A 12,054-nucleotide genomic window follows, 5' to 3' on the forward strand; every position below is an offset into this window, starting at 1 on the left:
CTTCCAAATACATCATTTGCCAAAAATTAAAAGGAAAAATTAGGGGAAATATTTGCAATGAATATGACAGCTACAGATTGATATCCTTAATAAATAAAAAGCTCACAAATTGATCTCAACCATGTTAAAATCCTAATTCAACACTAGGCAAAATAAATGAAAAGGTACCTTAGAGTAGAAAAGATATTAATGACTAACAAACATAAAAAACATGTTCAAGTTCACTAATAATTAAAAATATGAATAGTGCACCAACATGGATGGAACTGGAGATCATTATGTTAAGTGAAGTAAGCCAGGCACAGAAAGACAAACATCACATGTTCTCATGTATTTACGGGATCTAAAAATCAAAACAACGGAACTCATGGGCATAGAGAGTAGAAGGATGGTTACCAGAGGCTGAGATGAGTAGTTGGGGGTAAGGGGGATGGTTAATGGGTACAAAAAAAAAAATAGAAAGAATGAATAAGACCTATCGATAGCACAATACGGTGACTATAGCCAATAACTTATTTGTATATTTTTAAATAACTTAAAGAGTGTAACCGGATTGTTTGTAACTCAAAGGATAAACGCTTGAGGGGATGGATACCCCATTCTCCATGATGCGCTTATTTTACATGGCACACCTGTATCAAAACATCTTGTGTACCCCATATATACATACTATGTATCACCCCAATTTTTTAAATAAAAAATTAATAAAGAAAAAAATGAATACCCTTTATGAGCTTCTAAATTAGAAAAGTGGTGGGTTTTTTTTTTATTGAGATGGGGTCTTACTCTGTCATCCAGGCTGGAGTGCAGTGACTACAATCACGGTTCACTGCAGCCCTGTCCTCCTGTGTCCAAGTGATCCTCCCACTTCGGTCTCCTGAATAGCTGAAATTATAGGTGCATATACCATGCCTGGCTAATTTTTTAATTTTTAAATTTTTTTGGTAGAGACCAGGTCTCCCTGTGTTGCCTGGGCTGGTCTTGAACTCAAGTGATCCTGCCACTGAGCCACTGCAGCTGGCGTGCGTGCGCACACGCGCACGCACATGCATTTATATAACCAGTTACACAGTTCAACCTTTCTAGAAAGCAATTTGGCATAAAATATCAAGAATCTTGGAAACCCCATGCCCCTTGTCGACCCAGTAATTATAGTTCCAAGAATAATCTGTCTCAAGGAAGTAAGTAGCAACCTTGAAAAAGAATATTTTTAAAGATGTTCCAGCCATGTTATGTGTTGTTTAAACTACAAAAAAATCAGTACCAACCTTAGTGTCCATGAATAGGAAATATATTAAACTACCATATAGCTAGGTGATGTCATATTCTGCTATTATTTAAAATGGAGTTTTCAAAGAACATTCAATAACATGGAAAAATATTTATGACATGATGTCAAGTGAAAAAACAGGATGCAATTTTATTTTTAATACTGTTGATTCCAATTCTGTTAAAAAAAAAAACTATTAAGTATACACAGATGAAGTGGTGGGGGAGAGAGGTGGGAAGAACAAAAGAAGCATTGAAGAAAATTATTCCAGGGGTTATGGGTAATTTACATTTTCTCTGTGTTACCTTTTTATTTTTTAATTATTTATTATTTTTTATTTTTGGTACCGGGAGTGGGGCTCAAATGGGTTACGTTTTTATAATCATCAAATTCTCTATAACTCTCATACAAAGCACAGTGTGGATCACGGAAGAGCTCAAAGGACCTGGTGGAAAAGGTGAAACTTCAGCAGACTACTGGATACTTAACATACGTCAGCTGGAAGCTGGAGAAGGTGTGCCAGGAGGTAGAGACGGCAGAGGCAAGGGCCTGGGGGAGAGTGAAGTATGACTTGAACCAGAGTGAAGAGACAAAGGGTTGGAAGGCAGCCAGACTGCCAGACTCAGGAATTGAGGGCTTCTTCATTACCAGACGGAGCTCTTTGGTACTACTTGATATTTTTCATTTAATTGGTACATCCACTGGACAAGTTTACCTAGGCTCCACAAATAAGGAGTTGGAAAACTAATATTTTTTCTTTTCTTTTTTTTTTGAGACAGAGTTTCACTCTTGTTGCCCAGGTTGGACTGCAGTGGCGCGATCTTATCTCACTGCAACCTCCGCCTCCCGGGTTCACGTGATTCTCCTGCTTCAGCCACCTGAATAGCTGGGATTGCAGGCAAGCACCACCAGGCCCGGCTCATTTTTTTTTTTTTTTAATTTTTTTTTATTTTTTAAATGGAGTCTCACTCTGTCGCCCAGGCTGGAATGCAGTGGCACTATCTTGGCTCACTGCAACTTCCACCTTCTGCGTTCAAGTGATTCTCCCACTTCAGCTTCCCAAGTAGCTGGGACTACAGGCGCGTGCCACCACGCCTGGCTAATTTTTGTATTTGTAGTAGAGACAGGGTTTCACCATGTTGGCCAGGCTGGTCTCGAACTCCTGACCTTGTGATCTGCCCACCTCAGCCTTCCAAAGTGCTGGGATTATAGGAGTGTGCCTTTGCGCCCGGCCTCTAATTTTTGTATTTTTTTTAGTAGAGACAGGGTTTCTCTAGAAACTCTTTTAGTAGAGACATGTTGGCTAGGCTGGTCTCGAACTCCTGACCTCAGATGGTCTGCCTCTCTCAGCCTCCCAAAGTGCTGGGATCACAGGCATGAGCCACCATGCCCAGCCCAGAGAACTAATATTTTCAAATGATCCCCTCAACGAAAGAGTAGGAAGATGACTCTAAGATACTAGGCCAGCTGAAAAGTTCTGAAAGACCCATGGCCCAGATGGAATAAAACAACTTCTTTGGTTTAATGATAATAGATAATAGAGAATAGATTACCTCTAATTCACAAAAGCAGAACCTTACAGAACAGAAACAAAGAGAAGAATTAAGGTGGGATGAATGAATGTCTCAGGAGAAAGATCTTTTACAATCTCAATACACGCACCAAACTGCTCCTATTTCAGGGACAGAAGTCACTGAAGGTTCTATTGACCTAAATAGAAAAGCTCCGGGGTTCCTCTTTAATAAAGTCTCCTGGAGTCCAGAGTCCTCATCCTATAAGTCTCTCTCTAGTTAACAGGAACCTCTGAAGAAAATAACTTACAGATTTTTTTATACTGTGGTAAAATAGACATAACATAAACATTTACCATTTTAACAAGTGTACAATCAATGGCATTATACAACATTGCTAAACTACCACCACTGTTCATTTCTAGAACTTTTCATCATCCCAAATAGAAACTCTGTACCCATTAAACATTAACTCCTTATTTCCCCCAGTCCCCTGGCAACCTCTATTCTACTTTCTCTATGAGTTTGTCTATTCTGGGTAAAAGTGGAATCATACAGAATTTGTTCTTTTGTGTCTGGTTAGTTTCACTTAGCACAGCTGTTCTCAAGGTTCATCCATGTTGTATTAATAGCATGCCATCAGATTGTCATTCCCTTTTAAGGCTGAATAATATTCTATTGTGTATATACCACATTCTGTTTATCCATTTGTCTGTTGGACATTTAGGTTATTTCTATCTTTTGGCTATTGTAAAGAATGCTGCTATGGACATTGGTGCACACATTGAGACCCTGCTTGCAATTCTTTGGGATTTACACTCATAAGTGGAATTGCTGGATGATACGTTAAATGTATAACTTTCTGGGGAGCCAACAAATTTGTGCATAGTCACTATACTATTTTACATTCCCAACAGCAGTGCATAGGGGGTTCCAATCTCTCCACATCCTCACCAATGCTTCTTTTTCATTTTTTAAAGTTATGTATATCTTACCACAACAAAAAGAAAGAAACCAGGCCAGGCATAGTGGCTCACAACTGTAATCCCAGCACTTTGGGAGGCTGAGGCGGATGGATCGCCTGAGCCCAGGAGTTCAAGCCTGTCTCTATAAAAACCTGCAAAAATTAGCTGGCAAGGTTGCATGCACCTGTAGCCCCTGTTACTCTGGAAGTTGAGGTGGGAGGATCACTTGAGCCTGGGAGGCAGAGGTTGCAGTGAGCAGCCTAGGTTGGTCTCAAACTCCTGGGCTCAAGCAATTGGCCACCTCTGCCTCCCAAAGTGCTGAAATTACAGGCATAAGCTGCAGCACCCAGCTCCAAATTCACTAATTAATTCCAACAAATTATTTATAGATTTTTTTGGACTTTCAGTGTACACAATTGTGTCATCTGCAAACAATGAACAATGTCAGCTTTATTTCTTCTTTTCCAATTCTTATCCCCTTTTCTTTCTTTTCTTCTTTTTTTTTTTTCTGAGACGGAGTCTCATTCTGTCACCCAGGCTGGAGTGCAGTGGCACGATCTCAGCTCACTGCAAGCTCCGCCTCCCGGGTTCACGCCATTCTCCTGCCTCAGCCTCCCGAGTAGCTGGGACTACAGGTGCCTGCCACCACACCCAGCTAATTTTGTTTTGTATTTTTTAGTAGAGACGGGGTTTCACAGTGTTAGCCAGGATGGTCTCGATCTCCTGACCTCGTGATCCACCCGCCTTGGCCTCCCAAAGTGCTGGGATTACAGGTGTGAGCCACCGCACCCGGCCCCCTTTTCTTTCTTATATTTATATAAGTGAACTGCTCACTATGATTTCTTACCTTGATTTCACAACTGAGTTTCTTTGGGAAAACAAAAATCTTAGAAAATCTGTCTTTTTCATCTTGTGAACAGTCCTGATATTTTCATTACACAATGAAAAATCAGACCTGATGTCATCCGCAGTGGCCACAGCATCCCCGGTGTGGCTCTCTGTTGACTCACGTTGAAGCATTTGGTACCTCCCGCAGGAGCAGCCATAGTCCACGGTGCTGTGGAAGTGTGCTGGCCATGCTCCAAGGACACTTAGACCCAGAGAGAGCTGCTCTGAAGACTTGCTGTGGCCTACTGGGGACACCTGTTCTTGTTCCCGGAGGAGCTGAGACGATCCCAGAGGGAACTCCAGGAGCTTGCACGATGTGATGACTTCACCAAACCCTTATGATCATATGGCAGGACAGCAGGGAATGGGGAGTGGGTGCCAAGCTATCTCTACTGCCTGCTGATCCTGTTTGTGTAGCAATCCTGAAAATTAACCTGACCTAACTAGGTCTGTGAGGTAAACCCACTGGTGGTCATTACTGGCAGCCGAGCCAATGAAGGCCTTTGGAGGAGTTGCTGTGGTTAAGGGATATAAGTGACTCATGGTGAAGCTGCTCGTTCTATGACAACCACTGTGTAAATGTCACTTGCGGTGAGGCTATTTGGAGGAAACAGTCTGTGCATTTCAGTGATGCGGAGGAAGTGCCTCACAGGATTGCTGACAGCTCTCTGCAATGGCATCATGGGTTTTATTACTAAAACCATAATCCTCCATGTCACAATGCCACCTGGCATGATCTGAAAGGTTTTCTAGGATTTTCATCTTCCCCAACCAGCTGGGTTTTCTTCTTGGCCTGTGTGCCTGAGTTCGCAAAATAAAGAGCATTGTGTTTGTCTTTCAGCCACAGCTCTGAGCTGGGTGACAGGCATGGGCAGGCTTTAAGACCCCATGCATCCATACTGCCAATTAAAGAGGCTCTGAATGCGCTGCACTGTGGGGCCTCTCTGGTTTTTTCGTGGCATTATTTGTTAATAAAAGTAAATTATTTGCTATGCAGCATCATTCATAATAGCCAAAAGGTGGAAACAACCCAAGTGTCCATCAACAGATGAATGGATACACAAACTACATACACACACAATGGAATATTATTCAACCACAAGAGAAAGTGAAGGAGTGACGCATGCTACAACATGGAGGAACCTTGAAAACATTATGCTAAGTGAGAGAAACCAGACACAAAGGTCACACATTATATAACCCCATTGATGTGAAATGTCCGTAATGGGCACATCTAAAAAGACAGGAAGTAGGTAAGTGGTTGCCAGAAGATGAAGTGAGGGAGAAACTGGGAGTGACGGCTACTAGGTATGGGGACTCCTTTGGGGAGGTGGAAATATTTGAAATTAGATAGTGGTAATGGTTGTACAACACTCTGAATACATTAAAACCACTGAATTGTACACTTTATGTATTTATTTATATTTCATTTATTTATTTATTTAGACAGAGTCTCACTCTGTCACCCAGGTTGGAATGCAGTGGCACGATCTCGGCTCAATGCAACCCCCGCTTCCTAGGTTCAAGCGATTCTTCTGCCTCAGCCTCCCAGGTAGCTGGAATTACAGGCACGCACCACCACACCTGGTTAACTTTTTGTATTTTTAGTAGAGACAGGTTTCACCATGTTGGCCAGCTGGTCTCGAACTCCTGGCCTCAAGTGATCCACCCGCCTCAGCCTCCCAAAGTGCTGGGATTACAGGTGTGAGCTACCGTGCCCAGCCTTGAATTGTACACTTTAAAATGGTGACTTTTATGTTACGTGAATTTTAACTTAATTAAAAAAGCAAATTATTTGCTATCAACTTATTTTTCTCATTACAAACGAAACATCAAAATTACCCTGACACCCTGACTCTGAGAGCCTTCTCCTTGACAGCCCAGGGAACTGTTGGGGGACTATGCAGCATTGAGGCTGGTTTCCACACGAGGTGGGTGGAATAACCTTTATATAATCACACCTCTGTATATGGCCATATCCATGGTTACGAGCCACATCAGTGAATTGCGTTCTCTGCTTCAATTTCATGTGGTTAATAAAAACAGCGTTTTGTGTGTGGCAGTCCATGATGCCTCGACAAGGCCATGAGAAAGGGCACGCAACTCTGGCTTCTCCATGTCAGGGGTCATCCAGGAGCCTTAGCCCACAAAGCACAGAACTCCTGCTACCAGCACTGCAAGGGCAACGGCATTTCAGCTTCAGAGTGAGTCTCGCTTTCTCAATGCAGAAGGTGGGTCCCAGGTGACTTGGAAGAGGGTCACAACTCCCCACTCTCACCCCCAGAGAGCAAGGGTGAAAGATGAAAAGCTCCCTTCCATTCAATTAGTTCCCTTTCAAGGATCAGAGCCTGGCTGGCAGGCAGAAAATTCCACACTCAAGTGAAACAAAAGGGAGCCAGAAAAGAGGGCAGATAAAGGGTATAACACCCTCCCTGCACTCTTCTACATACAGAAGTGAGTTCCGACTTCTTGAAGTCCCAGTTAGATTTCAATGGGTTTAGCTATAGCACAGAGAGGAACCAGGTCTATTTCGGTGCTCCCTTCATCAGGGGATGTACACCATGGGGGTGGGAAGGGCAATTTCATTTGATAATTGGACAGTGGCATGAAAAGGCAATGAAGTACATCATGAGAAAATCACTTTCTTTTTGACTGTTAAAATTCTGGTTCCAACAAGGAGAAAGGCTCAGCTCAGGGCTGCTACATCTTTCACGCTGCTCATGCTTTGTAACAAAGTAAAAGGAGACACAATTTAATAAGACCGTTTAATGTCATTATGTTTATTTTTACATATATATATATATATATATATATATTATTTTTTGAGATGGAGTTCTGCTCTTGTTGCCGAGGCTGGAGTGCACTGGCGCGATCTCAGCTCACTGCAACCTCTGCCTCCCAGGTTCAAGCGATTCTCCTGCCTCAGCCTCCCGAATAGCTGGGATTACAGGCATGCACCACCATGCCTGGCTAATTTTGTATTTTTAGTAGAGACAGGGTTTCTCCATGTTGGTCAGGCTGGTCTCGAACTCCCAACCTCAGGTGATCTGCCTGCCTCGGCCTCCCAAAATGCTGGGATTACAGGCATGAGCCACCCGCCAGGCACTTTTTGATATTAATTTACTATTTATGACAAGCTTTCCACTTAAGGGAGTGATATTCATATCACTTTTTAAATACTTGATTTAATGATTTTTTTGTTTTAAAGATGGCTCACTCTAAAGAAAATACAAAATAAAAGGACAGGTGGTATCCAGATGGGACAAGAATAATAGTGGTACAAGAATGACATATTTTGGAAATTTATTTTTCTTTCTGTCACTTCTTTACTAATTAACACTTCTAGAACAACTCTAAAAGTATTCTGTTCTACACATGCCATCTCAATGGTTCTGGTCTTTCTTGTTCATTTTTCAGTAACATCGCTGCACCTATCAGGACATCACAGGGTCAGAATCCAATGATCAAGGCCAGGCGTGGTGGCTCACACCTGTAATCCCAGCACTTCGGGAGGATGAGGTGGGAGGATCACTTGAGGTCAGGAGTTCGAGACCAGCGTGGCCAACATGGGGAAAGCCTGTCTCCACTAAAAATACAAAAATTAGCCAGGCATGGTGACATGCGCCTGTAGTCCCAGCTACTCAGGAGGCTGATGCAGGAGAATCGCTTGAGCCTAGGAAGCAGAGGTTGCAATGAGCCAAGATCATACCACTGCACTCCAGCCTAGGTAGGTGACAGAGGGAGACTCTGTCTCAAAAACAAAACAAAACAAAATAAAACAAAAAACCAAAAAAAAAACAAAAAACCACCAATGATCAAGAAGATATCAAAGGAGTTCCCATAAAAATGTACAATACTTCGCCGGGCGCGGTGGCTCAAGCCTGTAATCCCAGCACTTTGGGAGGCCGAGACGGGCGGATCACAAGGTCAGGAGATCGAGACCATCCTGGCTAACACGGTGAAACCCCGTCTCTACTAAAAAATACAAAAAACTAGCCGGGCGCAGTGGCGGGCGCCTGTAGTCCCAGCTACTCGGGAGGCTGAGGCAGGAGAATGGCGTGAACCCGGGAGGCGGAGCTTGAAGTGAGCTGAGATCCGGCAAATGCAATCCAGCCTGAGCGGAAGAGCGAGACTCCGTCAAAAAAAAAAAAAAAAATGTACAATACTTGCTTGAAGACAGAATCACTGACTTTGGGAATGTGGGTAGAGAAAGATGCTATCAGAAACCTGAAAGGGCCAGGCATGATGGCTCATGCCTGTAATTCCAGCACTTTGAGAGGGCAAGATGGGTGGATCATTTGAGGCCAGGAGTTTGAGACCAGCCTGGCCAATGTGGTGAAACCCCATCTGTACTAAAAATACAAAAAAAATTAGCTGGGCTTGGTGGCACACACCTGTAAAATCCCAGCTACTCAGAGGCTGAAGCAGGAAAATTGATTGAACCCAGGAGGTGGAGGTTGCAGTGAGCCGAGATCGTCCCACTGCACTCCAGCCTGGGCAACAGAGCACAACTCTGTCTCCAAAAAACAAACAAATAAGCCAACAAACCTGAAAGAACTGATCTGGTAATATTCTTGAAGAGCACTCCCAAAATTCCAAACAGGATGAGTACCTTTCAACTTTTCTCTATGTCTATTTCCTGATAAAATGTAGGACAACAACCACAAAAAGGACAAGCAGAGAAGTTGTCAATATTATGATACTCTTGAAAATGTCAATGATGAAACTGGCTTACCAATAGTAGATTCTTATCAGCGCTGAAGGCCACAGAAGAAATGAAGCCACGAATGCCAGGATTGGGATGGCCAGTGTCCCGCCCGCAATCACAAACATGTTAACCACATCAACATCCATCCTGCTCTTTCAGGCTGGCTGACTCCTGCAGGGGCCAAAGAGAATGATGATATTAAAACTCTGTATCAAGGGAAAAGAGGTGAAGAAGCAAAGGGGACAAGAAAAGTGAAGTTCCCAGAATGAGGGTAAAGAACAGGAGGAAACCAAAGCAGGCAAGTGCTTTAAAAAAAAAACAAATAGACGTGACAACTAAAAGTAACGAGGAATTTTTCAGAGGAGCCTGGATTTGTAAAAAACACTATAAAGGACGTTGTTGGGACAAATATGGAAATCTGCGTAAGGGCTGGGTATTAGACAACGTCATTGTATCAGTGATACAATTCTTGAGTATGATGATGAAATTGTGGTTATGTATGTACATAGGAAAATATCTTCTCTCTTAGGAGCTGTCTGCTGAAGTTGTAAGGGGTGAAGTATGATGGTATCTGCTACTCACTTTTAAAGGTTCAGGAGAGAAAAAGTAGTGTGTGTGTGTGTGTGTGTGTGTGTATCTGTGTGTGTGTGTTGGTGTGTGTGTTGGTGGGAGGAAAAGAGAGAAATAAAGCAAATATGGTAAAATGCTAACCACTGGGGAATCCAGGTGAAGGTTACATAATATTATCCTTTCGATGTTTCTTTAGGCTTGCAGTATTTAAAAATAAAAAAGAAGCTGGGCGCCGTGGCTCACGCCTGTAATCCCAGCACTTTGGGAGGCTGAGCTGGGCAGATCACCTGAGGTCAAGAGTTTGAGACTAGCCTGGCCAACATGGTGAAACCCCATCTCTACTAAAAATACAAAAACTAGCCAATTGTAGTGGCAGGCGCCTGTAATCCCAGCTACTCTGGAGGCTGAGGCAGGAGAATCAGGAGAATCGCTTGAACCCAGGAGGCGGAGGTTGCAGTGAACCGAGATTGTGCCATTACACTCTAGCCTAGGCAACAAGAGCAAGACTCCATCTCAAAACAAAACAAAACAAAAACAAAAACAAATAAAAAAAATAAAAAAGGAGGACAGATTGGGCTCATGCCTGTGATCCAGCACTTTGGGAGGCTGAGGCAGGAGGATCACTTGAGCCCAGGAGTTTGAAGCTGTAGTAAGCAATGAATGCACCACTGCACTCCAGCCTAGGCAACGGAGTGAGAACCTTTGGAAAAAAAAGACAGACTTTTAAAGAAATCAATGAACAAATATACATGTACACATGGATACAAGAAACCAGTAACTGTGATTGCATCTAAGGTGGGGAATTAGATAGTTAAGTGTAAGGAATAGACAGGAGACTTATTTTTCACTTTTTAAAACTTTTAAGTTGTTTCGTAAATATATAACCAATTATAAAAATAAGTACGTAATACAAAGTTAGGGGGGAATAAGCCAAAAAGGTAGTTTTCAGTGTACTTTCTGATGTCTTCCTAAGGACTTACACATCTGAAGGCTAGAATGTGGGATGCATGAGAGTAAGGACTGGGTGTCCCCAGCACCAAGACTAGGACCTGACACATTATCGGGGCATTAGAATTCCAGCTGTATCAGAGGCCCTGCCCTGTCCTGTCTTATGAGCTTACAATACAGTTCATTCTAGCATGGAATGAAAAATACTTCAGGCTGGGTTCCGTGGCTCATGCCTGTACTCTCAACGCTTTGGGAGGCAGAGGCGGAAGGATAGCTTGAGGCCAGGCATTCAAGAGCAGCCTGGTCAACATGGCAAGACCTCGTATCTATTTACATATATATATATCTGCGTGTGTGTGTGTGTGTGTGTATACACACATATATGTATACACACATATATATCATAAAGTATATAAATATATATTTCAAGTCCCATCATTCTCCCCAATACAACACCTGGAAGGACCTGGAAGCCAGGTGTGACCCTCTGCCTTGATTCCCAGCCATCTGTGCTAAGTGTGCAGGATTCACCAAACATAATACAGATTTCTTTAAGAAAAAGCATTAACATCTAGCAAATCATGGCTTTCCTTACATTTCCTGGGAAATGAAGCAATCTCTCCCATATGCCTCTATCGACTGATACTTAATTCAATTTGATAACAAGTTCAATGCAGCACAGTATAACCTCCCAAACCACTGAGCACAAGGGTCAGCAGCTTTTTCTGTAAAGCGCCAGACAGTGATGATTTTAGCACTGTGGGACACAGAGTCTCTATCACAGCTACTCAATCTGCCACTGGATGAGAAAGCAGCCATTGAAGATATGTAACAAATGAGTATGACTGTGTTCCAATAAAACTTCACAGAAATAGACTGTAGGCCAAATTTGACCTGTAGGCTCTAATTTGCCAACCTTGGATATAACACATCAACCCTGTCACATAGGAAAGGCAGGTGTTTCATCCTGTTTTATAGGCTGAGGAAGTTGAGGCTCTGAGAGGCTAACTAGCCCAAGGTCACCCAGCTGGTAGTCATGATTACAAAACAGGTTTCTAACTCCAGTCCACTACCTTTGCACCAAGCTCCACTTTGTCTATTTTTTTTTTCCCACAAATGGCCGGTCCTCAGTCTCTGTAACCTCTTTGCTGTTAGGTCTACATTCATCATCCCTAATTTCTCCATGAAGATATG

The 12,054-nt window shown here is 42.8% G+C and overlaps 1 protein-coding gene across 2 annotated transcripts in view; it reads right to left on the minus strand.

The window, feature by feature from the left end:
* Positions 1-12,054, minus strand: part of ABHD6 (abhydrolase domain containing 6) — a 55,916-nt gene that overhangs the window by 27,898 nt on the left and 15,964 nt on the right. For both annotated transcript variants that reach the window (XM_003894250.4, XM_003894251.3), the window contains one exon: positions 9,370-9,513. In XM_003894250.4, coding sequence (XP_003894299.1) covers positions 9,370-9,488 — 119 coding nt within the window. In that variant the 5' untranslated portion in view covers positions 9,489-9,513. The remainder of the gene's footprint in view (positions 1-9,369; positions 9,514-12,054) is intronic.

Source organism: Papio anubis, chromosome 2 (assembly GCF_008728515.1).
Source record: "Papio anubis isolate 15944 chromosome 2, Panubis1.0, whole genome shotgun sequence".
NCBI lineage: Eukaryota > Metazoa > Chordata > Mammalia > Primates > Cercopithecidae > Papio > Papio anubis.